This window comes from Alosa pseudoharengus, unplaced genomic scaffold, assembly GCF_046254945.1.
Source record: "Alosa pseudoharengus isolate Yale_2024_CS ecotype anadromous, Long Island Sound unplaced genomic scaffold, YU_APseudo_1.1 YU_APseudo_1.1_scf_19, whole genome shotgun sequence".
In the NCBI taxonomy this organism is placed as follows: domain Eukaryota; kingdom Metazoa; phylum Chordata; class Actinopteri; order Clupeiformes; family Clupeidae; genus Alosa; species Alosa pseudoharengus.
This window is the reverse complement of record NW_027468657.1, coordinates 20,442,722-20,461,729: the sequence shown is the minus strand read 5'-3', so window position 1 is coordinate 20,461,729 and position 19,008 is coordinate 20,442,722. Positions and strand designations below refer to the sequence as shown.

At 39.7% G+C, this 19,008-nt stretch overlaps 1 protein-coding gene across 7 annotated transcripts; it reads left to right on the top strand.

Annotated features, from left to right (window-relative positions):
• The first annotated feature begins 125 nt into the window (after positions 1 to 125).
• LOC143132435 (uncharacterized) lies at positions 126 to 18,815 on the top strand. 7 transcript variants are annotated; one of them, XM_076291961.1, is made up of 10 exons: positions 126 to 373; positions 601 to 694; positions 1,060 to 1,163; positions 4,290 to 4,777; positions 5,400 to 5,583; positions 5,998 to 6,081; positions 6,406 to 6,682; positions 11,878 to 11,971; positions 14,076 to 14,149; positions 17,588 to 18,815. In XM_076291961.1, the coding sequence occupies exons 5-10, from the start codon at positions 5,407 to 5,409 to the stop codon at positions 18,091 to 18,093; spliced, it is 1,212 nt and encodes a 403-aa protein (XP_076148076.1). In that variant the 5' UTR covers positions 126 to 373; positions 601 to 694; positions 1,060 to 1,163; positions 4,290 to 4,777; positions 5,400 to 5,406; the 3' UTR covers positions 18,094 to 18,815. The 7 variants fall into 7 exon arrangements, with proteins under 7 accessions (XP_076148076.1, XP_076148075.1, XP_076148074.1 ...); XM_076291960.1 differs by having other exon boundaries at positions 4,290 to 5,583; positions 17,597 to 18,815; XM_076291959.1 differs by having other exon boundaries at positions 4,290 to 5,583; positions 17,594 to 18,815.
• Positions 18,816 to 19,008: the final 193 nt, after the last annotated feature.

Here is a 19,008-nt window from a genome sequence, read left to right as displayed (position 1 = left end):
CTTGGAAGCCGGTTCGCCGCCGAGGGAAACACGAAGAAGAATATTTGTCTTACAAATATTATATTAGTTGCGCGCGCATTTTGGCAACAGAAATATTATTTTCCAGCAGTTCTGGTTGACAAAGACGAGGTAGCAACCAGTTGAGTTAGTAGGCATTTACAAACTGTTCCCAGCATCAACATGTCTGGTTGTTGCGTAAATGGTTGTACAAATCGCTATTCCACTGGAGGACTAAAGTTTTATAGGATTCCAACAGGATCACGACCATTTCAGAGCAACCGACGTCGTCTGTGGCTGCAGGCGATTAAACGTGAGGACTGGAATGAGAACATAATCAAAAATGCTCGTGTCTGCAGCGCCCACTTTATATCAGGTAAGGCTATCCATCTAGCTTAGGCTACTCTTTGATTTTACTGGAAAGCCTTGTTTACATTAGTGATTGTCTGTATGATGTAAAATAATAATCAAATGCATCTTAAGTTGGATAAACTGGAGTTAGATTTGGCTAGTCGCTGTGCAGCTAAAGTTTGATAAGCTGGCATTAGATTTACCTATTAGCTTGCTAGGCTAAACAAACGTGTTTGTGTTTGATTTTTGCAGGCGAGATGTCATTGGACTTTAGTAGTCCTGATTTTGTGCCATCTGTGTTTACATACACAAAACAAAGCCAGAACCCAGGTGTAAAGATGGACAGGTAGGATTAGAGTTGCCCTCAGTCGTTTTTTGTTTTGTTTGTTTTTCTCTCTTGCATAAGCCATACCTGTCAACCCTGTGACTAACCTCGAATTTCCTTCAGTTAAACTGATGTGTCCAAAGTCGAAACGCGAGATAATCTTCCAAACTTTTGCTTTGTTCATGGTGCATGCATTCACCGACTGATTTGGCGACTTTCGGATAACGGTGGTTGTTGTGAAAACATTTCACACGACGTAGCGTTATCTAGCTTTGCTGCTCCACCTCGTTTACTCGGTGCTGCATTTTTTATAAGCTTTGGTGCCTACAGCTGCTGTTTTGAGTCATGTGGATTAGTCTACCTGTACATTTCGGCTGTTACCGTAGGTACCATAGGAAAAGGAAGAGAGATGACAGACCTGGTACTGCAGCAAACCAACGTGTTCCTTCTGAAACTCCAGAACAAGAATGCAGCATGGATCATTGTCCTGGTATGAATATTTATGAATATATCATCATACAATTAACTGATTGATTGTCAGGGTTCGGTTCCCACCCTCAACGAAAGAGTCAGTCTGCTCCTAGTGTGTGTGTGTGTGTGTGTGTGTGTGTGTGTGTGTGTGTGTGTGTGTGTGTGCGCTCCTGCAAGGCCCACTGCTCCAATTGCTATGTATGTCTGTGTAACGTACACATGGGCCCCTGGATGGGTCAAATGCAGAGGATCCATGTAGAAGGAGTTATTGGTAGGTGGAGAAACTTTAAGATTTTGCAAACTGTTATTCCAGTGTCGCAGGTTAACATGTTGATGATGTTGTTATTGCATGTGGTGCCCTCACAAACCTATGTAAGAGTGTTGTTCCCAAATGAGTATAAGTATAAGTATTATACATATATACCTGTGTGAGGTATGAGCTACACCAGGCACGTAACTGAAGCGTTCCGTTCGCGACGCGTAAAATCCATTTTAGATGAATGGTCTATTTTTTTCAAACGTAAGAGTATGTACAATATATTACAATCAAACTGTTTCTGTATGTTGTAAACAGTAAACAATAATAATTTTAGGTCTAAAATATCTCTATGGATACATACAATTAAAAAAAATACAACTTTAAATATCTTGTTGCACTGAAGTGCATAGACACAGCAGTCAATAACAACATAAAATGTAAAGAAAAGGCTGCTAATGATTTCATTGTTTCAATACCTCAATGTGGATGACTATTGGTGCTTTCACAAAACATTTACACAATGGGATGTTTGATCTATAATAGGCAGTACTGTAAATGGTCAGAACAGCATTTAACTTTTATCTAACACCATATCTGGTTCTATCACAATATATCATATTGCCCACTCCTACATGAAGGCATTCAAGCCTCTACTCTTAGACATTTCCTACATAACCATGTTGCTCGCTTCCTTTTTATTTGTGCACAACTGTAGTGAATGGGGTTGTTGCATTTGGCACAGATTATCATTTTACCAAAATCTGGTCTTTCACTAGCCTTGCTAACGTCAGACCTCATCTCATTGAGATGGGGTCTGGGAACTAGACATTCATTTTCTCATATTTGTAATGTGGTTTACGAATGCCAAGAGCCGTTTATTGGGCGCTACGAATGTCTATCAAATGCGTCTGTACGTAGCTCATAACGGCTTCGGTGTGTCGTCATCGTCTTGCTGCCCTCCCTCCGTTCTGTGACTGGTCCCCTAACTGAGGCGAAAATTTGCTCCATGGAATCCAGGCTGCCTAGCAGCGTGAATAAAATTGCGCGTGTAAGGCAGCATGGGAAAACCCAGGCTAGTCTTTCACAGTATTCATAGGCTCTCTGTGACACCAAGACAGGATCATGTTTTGTCAGTAATTCAGGCAACACACTCGAAATAAAGAAGTCGTGCTTTTGGCAAAGCCTCCTGCAGAAACTCTTCATTTCTTATGATACGTTGCACAATGAACTTCTCCTTTGTCCACAACACAGTCACAATAGCTTACACCACAGACAAACATGTGAAGTTGAGTTTTATATATGTGTGTGATTGTTTCAACGAAAATGACTTGTCCAGACAAAACTGCTTGTCTTCTGTATGTCCTTGAAGGCTATTCTTATATTTGTAGGGACACTTTATCTCTACCACCCTTTGCAACAGCAGGTACATCTTGCAATCCCATCTGGCGATGATCCAAGGTGTGGCTCAGAAGGTTGCACTACTAAGCCACATGAGCTGATGCTGAAATCTGGATGGCTTTGGGACATAAATGGTAGTGTCGGCTTGTCTTGCCGTTTCCTCCATGTTTTGACCCCATAGCACAGAGGACATTTAACTCTGTTTTGTTATACCTAAATGAGATAATGCAGTACGTTTTGCTTATCTTGTCAGTTGTGCTTGCATGGTGAAATTTGGTGCTTGTAATCCAACCAGCCCTATAGGTATGCCACTTATTTGAATTTGCCTGTTACCGTGTCACAAATTCCAGTTTCTCACATTGCTGAGGTTGTATTTTGAGGTTGTATTTTTGTAGTTTTTAGTTGATGAAATGTATCCTCACATTTCACCTGCATTTCCTGTGGTGAGAGTTCCCTAAGTGTTGCATCAAATAAAGCTGTCAAGGGCTCAAGTAGTCTGGATGCCCCTCTGAATCAGTGTCATACGATGCAGTGTCTGTGTCACTGTTTTCAAGGATTGTCAGCACTGCAGCACCTGGGTCCACATCCCGCAGTTCTCGAATGTCACACTTAACTTATTTATAGAGATAATTCCTTATTTTATTTTTTTTACTATTTCTTATTTTTTGTATTCGGTCTGTAAGCGTAGTATAGCAAGCAGATGAAACTTACCGGTAGCCTATTTATTGAACTCTCCAGCACACTAGGTGGCGCCAACTCACTTGGAAGCCGGTTCGCCTCCCAGGGAAACATGAAGAAGAATATTTGTCTTGTAATATAGACATTCTCTGGTAATATTTCTGTTTGTCAAGTTGTCAGTAGCCATACAACCTGACAGAAGAAGAAGAAAAAGTTGTCAGTCATATTTTTGGTAACGTAAAAAATATAGCAAACTGCATCATGTAGGGTATTTGCCAAGAGATGGATTCCCGAGAAGCTACTGTACAAGTGTCGGTAGTTACTCTCGACCACCCAGTGCAGGTTGGTGCTTTAAATACTTGACCATAGGGGCTACAACTCCGGGCATAATTTTAAGGAACATGGAGCATCGTAATAAAATCTTAGGTGGGCGAGCTTGCATAGTGCCTGGCTGGAAGAGTAACCAAAAAGACCTCGGCGTGCATGATACATCCGTTTAAACTGTAGGTTTGTGAATGTAAGGAGCCGTACACATTCTTCAGCTTTCCTGAAGACAGCCCGGCAACGGCGATCTTGGCTACGATCACTTGGGAAACCCGATAACTTCCTTATAAGAAATAATATGGTTATTTACTCAAAGCATTTTATTGATGCGCCGACAGAGGAGCATCCCGAACCCACCTGTATTCCACAGTTTCAGCATTATGGCCTAGGTAATAATGAAGCTTTGCATAGCCTACCTCAGTCCCACACGTAAAATATATGCTTGATGAGGGTAATTAGTAACAAAAAAACGTTATCCCTGTACAGGTTCAACCGGTGACCTATTTATGGAAGCTTTGGATACTTCTGTGATAAAAGAGGATATCATTGAAGTTACTGTGGGGGAAACTGGAGCATGGGATCCTAACGCCTCTGAGTCACCAAGTACGACGCACAGCATTGAAGGACGCTATTCAGAGAGACCTTGGAAACTAGCCACAGTGGAGGCCATCACGGACCTGGGGTCATTAGATACCACCGACACAGGAACTCAAATTGCCCAGAATGAAATTGCGAATCTCAAAGACGAGAATGACTACCTCCGCGTGCAGAATGTTAACCTGCGCTCAGAGCTGAGGGCGATGCAGTGTGAACATGAACTGCAACTCCGTGATCTTCAGGAGAGACTGGAGGTAGTGCGACAGAGGTGCTCTTGTGGAGCCATGTCAGAAACGACAGACTCGGAGATCGCTTCGGTTGCCACGGATGGAGATGGATGTTGAAAACAGTGTTACAGTTTAAAAATTATAATTCTGGTAACATTATATTTCTTTGAATTTGAAGTTTCTCTGAATGTCTTTTGAGTATATTTTGAGTCATTCAATTTGGTATGTGGTAGCTAATTGTAGTTTAATTTAATTCAAAAGCCAGGGGGTAAAAAAGGAGATAGAATAGATTCAGCCAGAGACAAGGCCATCAAGTATTTTCCTTTAACAGAAGTTATGGAAGTATGATTGACCTTATGGCCTTGTTATTGCATCCTAAAGATATAGGGCCCTATTTTATTGATCTAAGCATAGTCTGAGGTGCGACACTAACGTTTTCTGGATACACAAAAAATTTCTTGCAATGAAAATATATTGAAGTGAGCTCATTTATACTGTAGGTGGGGCAATGCGCTAAATGATGCATGTCTGAGAACGGGGGTGGGGGGCGCTGCTTCACTTGATTCATAGATATGCACTTGATTCATAGAAAGGAAACTCTTCACCATACCGGTGAAACTACCGGAAGTAAGCGGGCGACATTACTGAGCTGTTGCTGGGTAGCGTTGCGACAGTGCGTCCACTGGGTTACAACCCGCGATTTACGACTCACTACTTCTTTTATAATGTCGAGTGGGAAAACATGTTCCGTTTTCAATTGTTCCAACAACAGCAATAAAATGACCAATTGGAAGAAAAAACAATGTGAGAGACACAAAATACCCCGGGTCGACTGCCCCTGTCTGGTACCATACGGTTTGCACAGATTTCCTGGGCGAGCACAAGATGAGGACATTCGTCAGAAGTGGGTGAAAAATATCAACAGACAGGGATGGGTTCCTAATAACAACAGCAGGGTAAGTATTGGCTTGTATTGAATCCCATTTCCATTTAAAATTGTGACAATGTCAATGTGGGTAACCCACCTACCTATCTGGTCAACGTCAGCTTGCTAGCTAGCTGCTAACTTTAACTTGGCTCAGATGTTGTTGGAGAGCTAGGCTGTCTTGTCAGTGACAAGAAACACTGTTATTTATGTAAAATATGGACAGTACTGTTAGATAGTAGCCTATTGTTGTGTACTGCTGTATTCAATATACTTTACTGTCCAACTAGGCATGCCTGCTTATTGTTTTTATTTGTCATGTTTATGTTTAAGGTGTATGGCATGTAGCAGCTATGTGTGTGTTTCTAAGCTACTAAGATCCGAAATTCTCCCTTGGGGATCCATAAGGAATAAATCTATCTGTCTATGGTATTTACTATTCAAGGTCTGTGGAATACACTTCCCTGATGGCAGACCAACTAAAGAGCACCCATACCCAGTATTGCACATGGGATATGAACCTCATGCGGTAAGTTGATTTCTTTACCATATTCCTCCTATCTGAGGGCAAGGAACATTTGTGAGATGGAGGTGTTGTAGCTGTATCTTGCAGGGAAGAGGGTGCTAATTGGTGGGAATACCATGGGGTTATCCTGCTATGTTGGTAAGAACTATTGCTTTCTGACATTTTATCCTTGTTTTTCATTTATTCTGTGATAATGTTTTGCAGAATAGATCCTAATTAAACGTATTTTCATATTATCCCTCTGTATAACCATTATCAATAATACTGTGTATTATATGTTGCATAATAATGTGAGCACATTTTCGTTGTTTTCCTGTCCTTCCATAGGGACTTCTGCCATCTGGTCGAGCCCCCCCAAAAAGAGGATGTGTTGAGCCCCTTACAGTCAACGCCCTGCAAGTCAACAGATTTGCTGCTGAACCTGCTGATGTAGAGGTTGATGTGGATAATCTGGAGAACATTCCTCTGCAGAAGTGTGACGTTGGCGACCAGTGGCCAGAGATTTCAGAGCACAACTGTTGTTCAAGCAAGTCAACAAAAGACCGTGTAACACAAACGGATTCTGCACCATCAACCTCAGCCTCTGACTTGGATGACAAAGACAGTAGGTTTTTCACAGGCATACATATCGCCAGTTATTGGCAGCTTTTGTTTGCCCTCCCAGATTTTTTACCGCAGCCAGGGACCATTAAGTTGGCAGTGCATCACCAATTGTTGCTTGTTTTGATGAGGCAGATGTTTTTGGTGTTCACAGATCTAGGAAAGTGGTTTGGAATAAGTAGGACTATAGCTTGTGAGATCTTTGCGGTCTAGAGACATACTCTCAAGGTTTATGAAAGAAAAAATAATAGCTTGGTTGCCTAGAGATACTCTGGAGAGAATATTGCCTCAGAGCTTCAGTGTACATTATCCCAAAGCAACATGTGTTATAGACTGTACAGAGATATTTGTACAAAGGCCAAAGAACTTAAGGAAACGGGCCCAAACATACAGCAATTACAAGCACCATAATACATACAAAGCCCTATATTGCATAGCTCCCAATGGCTTTGTGATGTTTGTGTCCAAATTGTTTGGTGGGAGGGCTAGTGATACTTTTATCACACAGAACAGTGGTCTTATTAGTCATCTCGTAGCTGTGCATCCAGCAACACAGCATTTAATTTTCTTTCCACCCAGTTGCTTGGGTCTGTTTTTTTGGGCACGTCTGATGCCTCACTGCTGGTAATCCTAACTTTTCTCTGGTCTAGCCAAAATTGACAATTTGATTTTGTTTCAATTTTCTCTCTCTGATCTTTCCCACATTTTACATATTTTTCAAACACTACATTGCAGGGGTTACATTTATGTTCAGCACACTGTTCATGCTCTCTGGGTAGCTCATTGGTTGCTTTTTCCTGTGGGTGTGCAGTCAGCACCTGATGCAAAATGCTCCCAGGTATCATGGCTAAGTCGGCCAACTCGGGGGATGAGAAGTGTTGAATGACCTCTGCATCAGTTTCAAATGCCATGGAGGTAGCTTTCATACTTTTACCCTGTTCATGGTCTGGCCCTTGAATGTTCTCACTCGTGTCTGGTACCACAATCCTCCAAGTTGATTGGTTCCAGGCACACAGTTGGTCCGTGCAGGCTGTACCTGTGAAGCCTTGAGTCACAGCATCTTTCAGCTTGTAAAGTAGACCTGCTGTATGACTGCAACACTTCCTTCTGTTAGCCAAGCAATCACAGTGCACATCTACAACTTTTCCATCCTTCCTCTGCAGAGTTATTTGTACACTATGAGTGTTGTTAATGGTCTTTGAAAATCGGACAGGTCCTTTTAGAACTAAGTGTTTATCATCTGGTAGAGTGTGCATTATTTGACCAACCCATCCAGAGCTCAGGTAATTTTGACCCTATCAGTGACCTCTAGTTGGCATTTTGTTGATCATCGGTTGCCAGGCTATGGAGAAAATACTCTTGAATACCTTTAAAACAACAGAAGGGGCGCGTTGGGGCAGTAGTAACATTACTGTAATGTCTGTTGTTAACGTTTGATTTGCTTGACTGTGACTCTCACTCTGAGGACCAACAACAGTTTACAGCAGTTAGCTGTACCTTAGCTGTACCTTACCCTTTCCTTTAGAAATTTAAACGCTGATTTGGAAGTTTTTTGTTTTTGTTTTTTTTACTTATACATTTCATTATAGTCAAATACAATGCAAAATAGACAAAACAAAAGACATACAATATTACATCAGATACACAACATAAAGCGGTACAGCCACAGTCACAATAGGCCAAGGTGGACAGGCTGGTAGGCAGAAAAAAAAAACACATTAATAAACCTTTGAGATCACATACGACTCATACAGAATCAGAGTTCTCACGGCCTTAGTATTTTTTGGGTACCTAATTGAATCAATGTAATGTCTAAAATCAATCATAAAAACAGAAAAGAATGGTTTAGGACCACTGAATTTGCTCCTATGGATGTGGTATTTAGCTTCATATTCAGCTTCAAAGTCAAACATACCAAAGAAAACATCCTTAAAGCAAAATGAAAAATCTGAGATTAATACTGTGTGAATGAATTTTAGGAACTCTGACCAGAATTTCACTGTATGGGGACAACTCCAACAAAGATGTGACACGTTTTAATCAGTGCTATTACAAAATGAGCAGTTAGACTCAATATCCTGCTTGTATCTTTTAAGAAAGGATTTTGCTGGGTAAAACCTGTGTAGTAGTTTAAATGAAATCTCTCTCACTTTATTGGTAACTATGTATTTGAAAGGCAAGGACCACACTTTCTTCCAAGGAATATTCTCTACTATACCATTCCAGTATGGAATAACATAGGGAATAGTAACAATGTCAGCCTGGAATAACGCTCTGATTTTCCTATTGATACTGTGATTTTTTACTGAAAAGCATAGACGACCCACAGTAGTATCAAGTTAGTAAGATGAGTAACTGGTTGTGGGGGAGTATTTCCCTTTAACAACATTATAATCCCAGTGGGAATTGCATCAAAAACAGCATATTCCTTGACAGTTACTGGAATTTGATATCTTCTTAGATTTAGAAGTTTTTGTTTTTTGTGGTTAATATAATTATTAACAATCATTTCTATAGACATAGAGACACAAGCAGGGGTGCATACATACAGAATAACATCAAACATAGACAAAGGCAGGGTCAAAGGAGAGGAAGAAAAAAATAAATGTTGAAATCAGACATTTGTCGTAGAGTAAAAAGTCCCATATATAAGAACAGTTCTTTGTGCCTTAGCATTTTTGGAGAGTCTTATAGAGTCCATATAATTGTTCAAGTCGATCAACAAGGCAGGAAAATAAGGTTTACCACCACTGAACTTGCACTTATGTATATGAAACTTTGCAAGCAAGAATAATAGGTTTATAATGAAGTATTTACCTTCATATTCTTTCTCATAATTAAACATACCCAAAGAAGACATTTTTAAAACAGAAAGAAATACCAGTGTGTATGAATCTTTGAACGTTAGTCCAAAACTTAGCTGTATGAGGAAAGTTCCAAAATAGATGCTGTACACACTCTATAGAAATATTGCAGAAGGAACAGGTTGTCTCAATATCTTGTTTGAAGAAATGATCTTACAGGGTAGATTTTGTGAATTAGTTTAAATGAAACTTCTCTTATTTTGTTAGTAACAAAATACTTGAAAGTCAATGACCAAAGTTTTCTCCATGGTATATTCTCTGTAACACTATTCCAGAAAGGGATAATATAGGAAACAGTAACAATGTCTTTTTGAAGTAATGCTCTAATTATCCTATTTCTGTTATGATGTCTTGGAGAGACATAAGTCACCCACAACAGTGTCAGATAAGGCAGTTAAATGAGCAAGGTGTGTAGGGGTAAATTACCCTTTAAGAGTATTATGATTCCTGTAGGAATTGCATCGAACACAATAGCATATTCCTTAGCAGTTACAGGTATACCATATTTTCTTAAAAATGGGTATCCGTATAGCCTACCATTTGGGTCAAAGAGCTGACTAACAAACAAAGTTATGTTTGAATATGAGATGACACCATCCCAAAAGCATCTGTGGAAATTTGACCATTTCATTGGGAGTTTACTAACATTTAAGGTCACACCAATAGAAATTCCAAGCCACCAACTTGGGAAAAGATGTAGTTGGGGATAGAGTTCCAAAGGGATGTTGGGTTATTCATGAATTGTCTGATCCAGTTCACTTTAAATGTGTTAAGTGTTGTGAAATCTATGAAGTTCATACCCCCACAGTGGTTGGGGTTCATTACAACAGTTTTTTTTATATAGTGTATGCTATTTTTCCATATAAAGTTGAATAACATATTATCTATTTTTTTCAATAGAGCATGCCATCAGCTTTCAAGAGAACTCAGCCTCATAGAAAAATCCCTTTGTAACCATGAGTAGCTTTTTCTGTGTTTTAATATTAATCGGGTTAAAATTTGAGGCAGATCTAGTCTTTTGGTCTTTGGAAATTGTAATACCTAATTATGTAACTTCATCTCTCACAGGGATATTATAAATAGAGAGCATAGAGCACTCTTTTATGGACAGAAGCTCACATTTTATTTAAGGCTGCCCTATCTCACCATATTTATTTTTTAATAGGCCTCTCAACTCCTAGCTCTTCATATTTCAAATAGTACTCTCTACAAGGAATCTCCATAGACTGTATACAGTCTATGGGAATCTCAGTCGCTGGTAGACAAATAGTCTATGGGAATCTCAGTCGCTGGTAGACAAATTATTATTAGTCAACTGGCTAACGACGCTTCCCAAGTTCCACTCTCGTTAGATATCATCAAAACTTTCTCTGAAGCTTCTGGTCTCCATCTTAGATTTAGAAGTTTTTTGTTTAACATACAGACGCATTACGTCACTTTTAAACATTGAAAGTAAATGAAAGTAAATGATCACTGTAACTAGCAGAATCGCTACTGGACCGTCGGACTGAAGGTGACGTACTTCCGCTGATATTATGTCAGCCACCGCGAATACTTCCTAGCCTACTCCACGTTCTGGTAAGCTAGGTGCTACGCTAGTTGACATGAAAAAGTCAAAGTTTAAATACCAGAGAGTGTCTGGTAGTACAACTGCCGAACACTGCTGTGTGCCACAGTGCCATGCATCTGCAAAGTACAATACTGTACTAAGTTTTTTTACTTTTCCTGCTGGTGAGGAGCTGAGGCGCAAGTGGATCGTCGCTATCTGCAGGGATAAAGTCACTGCTCACACCCGGGTGTGTAGCCGGCACTTCAAAACGGAAGACATCCGTGAACCAGCATCAGAAACAGGCAGACGGCTGTTAAAAAGGGGTGCTGTTCCTGTGTTATTTAAGTGGAACAACTACTCCTTTCCACCCACAAGACCTGGGGTTTTGGAGAGAAGGGAAAGACCGCCGCCAGAGGATGACAGGGAGGATACAGTGGTCCCGGACCACATAACATTTGACGTCCCCATGCAACACGACTCGAAACCTGAACGATCAAGGCCGTTTCAAAGCAACCGGGGGCGTCTATGCTTGCAAGGCATCAAAGGTCTGGACTGGGCTGAGAGCAAAATAAAACATGGCCGTGTTACCCAGGCGTGTTAGCACTCATTTTACATCTGCAGGCCTACTCTTTATACACCCTGTTTACAATAACATTAAACGATTGTGAATAATCGAATGATTCTGAAACCTGTTCAAAGCAGAATTTCTGGGTAAGACCAGGTTAAGCATTTGGCTAGTAAACTAACTTTTGTGTGTGTGTGTGCATCTTTTTGTTTTATTTGCAGGTGTGGCAGCACAGGACTCGTCTAGTCCAGTCTTTGTGCCTTCTGTGTTTCCATGGTCACAACAAAGCCAAAAACTCAATACAAACATGGGAAGGTATAATTGAGCTTGTCCTCATTTTAAAATTACTTTTAGTCTGTTACATCCCCCTATAATAATATGCATTGGTGCTTTCTGCTAACCTTACCCTAGCCAGATGAATTTCGTTCCGCTTAGCTCCGCCTAGCTTCACTCACATATGGGACCTCTTCCATTGAGAGTGATTTCTGCAACCGATTTTATGGTACAGCCAATCAGGACGCAGGGCGGAAGTTTCATAGATGTGACATTGCGTAGAAGCGACTGTGACCTAGCGTTCATGCATAGACAGTAAAAGAAATGGACGAACAGACTCCGTCGTTCTCAATGGGAGGGCACGGAGTCATTTTTCAGTTGGTCCCCCCAGTACTGCGCAGACTCGCACTTAACTTCGTGACGTTAGCCATCGAACTGAATCTTGTAACTCATATGATAGATACACAGAAATTCTTCTCACACTTCCTTCGCCTTCAAAGTCATCAAAGTTAAACATTTATTTATGTATTATTATTATCATCCTCACAAGTGATATCAATTCGTGTTAATGTTGAAACTACCACACATGATCATCTTCAAAAACAGTCATGGTAAAACAAAAATGTTATAGCTTCTAGCCTTGAAGCTAATCTTCTTTCCACTTTTCTGACCTACGGTCAATCCATCGAAAACCTCTGAAATGATTATCGTTAGACTACCTAACGGTAAAACTACTGTTTTTTATTAGGTTTACTTGCCTCTATGCTTTACCTTAACATACAATGCTATTGTAGGCTACCTAGCTCACGAGTTTCCGTGCTGGCTGGACTACGCTTCTTCTCCAAACAATACGGTTATCTCCCTTCAGTGCGTTAGCTTCCCTTCAACCGGACATGCTAAACATTCTTCTTACGGGAACCTAACGTTACGTACGAGGTAGTCGAGTCTTGTTTAGCCTTTTATTGTTTATGTAGATAACACAGAAGCTAAAATATCAGCACATGATATATGTTATATGAAGTTATGGGAATTCAAAAAAAATCCTAAATGTATGGACGTTCTATGGGGTTAGCAGAGAGTTGATAACCACCGCTACATCGCTGCTTCTACTTCCGGGAATTTGCCTGCCCCCTTGCGTTCATGGGCTTCGTAAAAACCTTTCTCCGAGTGAAAACATCATCATTCCGCGTCATTCACGTCACGTAATGTGTGAGTCAGAGGGAAATTGGGGCTAGATTTTGCTAACAGAGTTGCCCAGTTAGGGGCTCGTCATCACTTTTGTCGTCACGTTGTAGTTCGTTTGTAGTCCATGTGGCCTTTCATGTCCAACAGTTTTAATGTGAACTTGGGAATTTGCCCTTTTTATCACTTGAAAAGCTGCAAATCTTTCTTTCACGAGCATCTTACACTATATTTTAAGCAAATACAGTTGTTTGTTTAGGATTAGTGAGTGTATGTTTTAACCTTTGTTGCGCCATCCGTGTTTGTCACACATTCGATGGCAAAGCACTTGAACACTTGCTGTCGGAAAAACAAAGTAGCCATGGGGGCGGTCCTTGTCATTCCGAGGTGCTCTGAATGCACCCTGAGACTGTTATCAGCGTCACGGGTTGGCTTCGATGTGAGTGGTTGAAGTAGCACGTCAATAGATGACGGACAAGTGGCTTATTCAATCATATGCAAGCATTTTTTGATTAGGCCCAGCCTTCTGAAGCAACACTTCAATGGATCGGTTCCAGATGGATGAGTGGAGCAAGGCGGAGCGAAATTCATCTGGCTAGGGTCAGGTTAGCTTTCTGCTGCTGGCTTTGAGATACTAATCTATGGAAGCATGTAGCATAATTCAAATGACAATGCAATTTGCAATTCAATAAGACATTGACATGGAATGCATTTCAATCCATTTTAATCAAAATAATAAAAAAATTAATTGAGGATTTCATAGCCACTTTGCATATTTAAATACACTTTGAACAACACATTTTCAAATTGCATTATTAAATTACATATTGAATTGTCAATTGCATAATGCAATGTCTTATTGAATTGCAATTTGAATTATGCAACATATATGCTTTAAATTAAGCTACATGTATGCTTCCATACTAATCAGTGTAATTGTATGTTATTTTTGTAATGATGTTAGAAACCAGAGGAAAAGGCTAATAGATGACATGGGTACCCCACCACATCAACCTGTGGCTTGGACTACGAAGCAAGGTAACTGATGCCCAGGCAACTTGAAGAGTAACTTAGTAAAGTATGATGCAACCTCTCGATTAACACATACTACAAAAGCTGGATGTGTTTTACCTGATGTATGCTGGCATGGCAATTTATGCAGCAGCTCATTTTAGAAAAAAAAAATGCTACTCTTTTTGTTTGTGGTTATCGCAGCTATATATATATATATATATATATATATATATATATATATATATATCAGGGATGGAAATTAACCACCCGCCCCCCGCCAAATGCGGGTAGTTTTGTGCGCTGGCGGGTGAATTTGGTCAACTTACCAGCCACTGTGGCGGGTAGAGCTAGCGTACCACAAATAGTCAGATCCGGTCTAATTTTCATACTTATTGACGGTTAAAAATAATAAAGTGTCTGTAGGGATCATGTAGCATGTAGCCTAACGTTACCAGCCTATAGGGGGTAAATCGCGCTGATTTGAAGTTCTACAACTCGTAGTGAGCCGCCACCGCAGCATAGCCTATAGGCACTGGTGCAACGCTTCACTTTCACTTCACTACCATTAAGAAACTGTCACTATGCTTTCATGTGCCACTGCTAGATTATTTCAGGATGACTGCATAGACATAAATCTAGTGAGATCTGTGGATCTGCATTATATCTTCACAGGCTAATATTCTCACGTAAATAGTTCTCTTTTGAATTGGCCCGTAGGCCTAGGTATTTTAATCCGGCCCGCGACACGCTGCTATTTAGACCTATGAGGCAGACAGACGGACATCTCCACACCCATTCGTCGTGATGGAATATCTCACAAACTTTTAATTCAAAGAAATTACAAACCGTATCAGAATAAACAGCAGAACTTACCAAACGCAAAGGTGTAAAGCATTCCCTTATACAAGTTATAGCCGTTCCCGAGTAATCCGGTTTTGAAATTGAAGCAAATGTCTACACGGTCTCCAACGTTGGGATTTTGTCATATATGATAAGGCCAAATACAAAATAAATGTCGCCTCGATAACTGTACAACCAGAGTTTTTTCCAATGTAGTTTCACAAAATGCTAAGCATGCATATTACGTTTCTTAAAGCTGAGCTGTGCTTAAATTGTTCAGAGCATGATTTCATTACGGGCCAAATAGAAAATAAATGCTAAATCTTAAATATAGCCTTGATACTTGTAAATATTTAAATCAGATGATGTACACTATAGTTAGATCAAGTTGGGAGAGTTGGATTATAGGATGCTCCAGAACTCACACAAACAGAGTCTTAAAGGAGCCACACCACTTTTATGACAAGACACTATAGCATATGAATGTGGTTCTGTTGACCTTTAGTTTTGTTGCTACTGTGCTTGGAGGACAGGTTTAGGGCAAAACTCAGCACATTTTAGTCATATTGCAATAATGCAGATTACCGTGATCATTTTGGGTAGCCTACTATAATCATGATATCACATTTTCATGCCGTTTCTCTAGTGGCTGGTAAAAAAGTTGAGTGGCTGGTAGATTTTGGAATCCACCAGCCACAGTGGCAGGTAGAAAAAATATTTAATTTCCATCCCTGATATATATATATATATATATATATATATATATATATATATATATATATGAGAACTGTCCCTCTGTCCACAATCTTGTTTGTGGTCATCTCGGCATTATCTATATCTATATGAACTATCCCTCCATCCACAATCTTGAAAGACGTTAGTGCATAAATTGTGAGAGGATCTTAAAAGCTCGTCAAGATCCTTCCGCTTCCCCCAATGATGTTCTCAGTGAAAGATGTCAACTCAATGAGACTGTGGCTGCTGGGGTCAGATATCCTGTATTGCGTTATTTTGTCAGCGGAGACTGATTGCCTGCTAATATTGTATTTAATTGATCAATTAATTGATAGCTTTGATTGCTCAATTATTTATTTTGACATCTGATCAGTTTTCTAGCTACTATACTTTAGGCTATGGATAAAACATAATGAGCAATAAAAACAGAAGTAGGCCTAGACTGATATACTGCAACATGTGTATGTCTACTGTATACGTCACAACATCTAAAGTAGGGGTGGGCGATATGGACAAAAGATATCTCGATATTTTTTGTGATTTTGACGATAACGATAATTAGTCGATATCCTTTAAAAAAAAATGTAAAAGTCTGAGTTACTTTACAGCTCATTATTTATGAATAGCATCAATATTATAATAACCAATAACCTAACCTGTGACTTTTTTACCAAATCAACCAATGCATTGTCACTCTGACACATTTTCACACTTGTGTGTGTGGCAATGACATGGTCTAGCCAGCTACATTAGAGAAGATGACTAGGCCTAACAGTGTCTCAAGAGAAAGTCTGAAGCTGAAGTTCCTTTCAAAAACCTTTACTTAGGATTCACTGTAAAACTAAGCAGACCAATAGAGTACATCTTAGTTATTCCCTTCGATGTTTTGTTTAAGAGAAATCATGTAGGCTAGCATTCCAAGTTACAGAATAAAAAAACTAATGCGTTAGCTTATGGCTAATGTATATGATAAATCCCATAGAGATGCTAACGGTTAGCATAATCGATACACGTAGATATTTAGAGCGAACTTTAGTCCATTTACAAAAGGGTTACATGAGAAGAGTTCTTTGTTTACAACTGACTACTAAAATACTCAAAGGCAAATGTTTTCTCTCCATATAATACCATGTAGGAAAAAAGGACTGTCTCATCAATGCTACGTGAACAGAAGTAGCTGCACAAAATCCCTTGTAGGCTACGTCTTGATCTCGCTACACAAAATAAACATTAGACCTGCGTGTGACAACGTGGACCCACTAGGGATCATGTGACACTTGCTCTGCTGCAACGGGGCTTCTCTTGCATACACCTCCTGGATTTAGTGAATGTATCAATGCGTGATTTAAAATGTTTTTCCCCCATAAGTAATTTAAATACTCGATAATGTAAATTTGCACATCGTTAAAACAACAATCACGATATTATCGCAGACGATATATATCGCCCACCCCTAATCTAAAGTTAAGGTAAATAACGTATGAAATACAATTCCACACACTTACTCAATGAGAGGACATTCTGGAGTGTCCAAAGCATGTATTGAACTTTTTTTTTAAAGTATCGTAAAAGCACCAACTACCGCCCCTTTCCTCCGTTCCCCGGTGGGGGGGTGGGCGCACATGAAGCCAGGGAAGTGTAAGAAAGCCATAAAGTGTATTTTTGTGATTTATGAGTCAAGCATGTATTTGAATAGCTCACCTGGTTGGTCAGTTTAATTCAGAGAGCTGCTGAATATAGTTGCTAGTCAGCTATTGTTAGTTCACATCTTTTCTAAATTTGAAATATTGTTTTGTTAATTACAGTGGGTTAGAACAATTTTGTGTTATGATTTTGACTGGTTTTGCCCCCTAAGTAATGTTAACCAAACACCTGTCTATTCCGCAGGTTCAGCAGGTCACCTAGCTAAGCGAGCTCCCGAAGTGAAAAAAGAGGATGTTATTGAAGTTATTGTCGGGGAAACTGGAGAGAGGACACCTACTACTAACGTTTCTGAGTCACTTGAGACGTTCAACATCGAGGGGCGCTATGCAGCGGGAACTTGGGAACAAGCCACAGTGGAGGCCATCATGAGCTTGAGGTTGCTAGGCACCACAGTCACTGCCACTCAGGTTGCTCAGACTATAATTGCGAATCTCAAAGACGAGAACGACTTCCTTCGTGCACATAATGCTAACCTGCGCTCCGAATTGAATGCGAAGCAGTGGACACATGAACAGGAAATCGGTGATCTTCAGGAGAGACTGGAGATGTTGAAACAGAAGTGTTCATGTGGCGCCATGTCAGAAAAGACTGTCACCAGCTCAGAGGCGGCACTTTCAGATGTCATGGTTGCCGAGATAAAGACTGAGCACCTTTCATATGTTGATGGGTTAGAAATAGCAAGGACATAGCAATTGCTAAAAAAACATTACATGTTTCATATCACATTTTGTTGTCAAACAAAAAAAAAGAAAAAATAGCATAGAATGTTTTTTTTCCCAACACTAGATCCTTTGTAGAGCCATTTAAAATTACACACAGTTGGATGCATATGGATGACTTCTGAGGATTTATTTTGGTTTCCAATACATTGGAATTGTATTCCTGAACGTTTCAGTGAATGTGTGCTTATTCCCACACATAGAGTAAGTATAAGTATATATACTCTTTTGATCCCGTGAGAGAAATTTGGTCTCTGCATTTATCCCAATCCGTGAATTAGTGAAACACTCAGTGAACACACAGTGAGGTGAAGCACACACTAATCCCAGCTACCATATCTCACAATTGGCATGGGGTACTTTCCATAAGATCATCTCTCAATGCAAATTAAACCAGCTATTAGGCTAACTGAAATAAAGCCATCCCAATCTCTAGGTATGTTGAAGGGTATGTGATGATGTGGGGTTATTTTAATTCAAAAGGCTAGAGGAACTTTATCAGGATGTATAGTACCCTGGATCCATGAAATAACTGGCCTTTAAAAATAAAAAAATGCCTGCTTCTATGGGAATTTAACATAGGGGTATGAATACTTCCTGTATTTTAATGAAGAACATTTATTTATACAGGTTGGATTTGTCCTCATTTTTTTCATGAAAGCATTAAGATCCATTTCCAAAAGATGATTTTTTTTTTTTTTTATTCCTTTTTTTTTTAGTCAACTTTAGCATGGGGCTGATGACTTTTTATAGGCATTGTATATGATGATTGTAAACTGTCTGCCAGTGATTTATGCATAAGTCCTTATAATCTTTTGGAAGACACGTGGCGTTTTTTTATATTTTTGAGCCTTGTAATGCATCCCTGGAAGTAAGAACTAATTT

What these genes read in the sequence shown, in the direction of transcription:
- LOC143132435 (XM_076291956.1), top strand. Translation starts at nt 5,200, where the DNA reads ATGCACTTGATTCATAGAAAGGAAACTCTTCACCATACCGGTGAAACT. An exon ending in TGGGATATGAACCTCATGCG is followed by an intron (nt 6,082 to 6,405) that starts GTAAGTTGATTT and finishes GTCCTTCCATAG; the next exon opens with GGACTTCTGCCATCTGGTCG. An exon ending in CTCAATACAAACATGGGAAG is followed by an intron (nt 11,972 to 14,075) that starts GTATAATTGAGC and finishes TAATGATGTTAG; the next exon opens with AAACCAGAGGAAAAGGCTAA.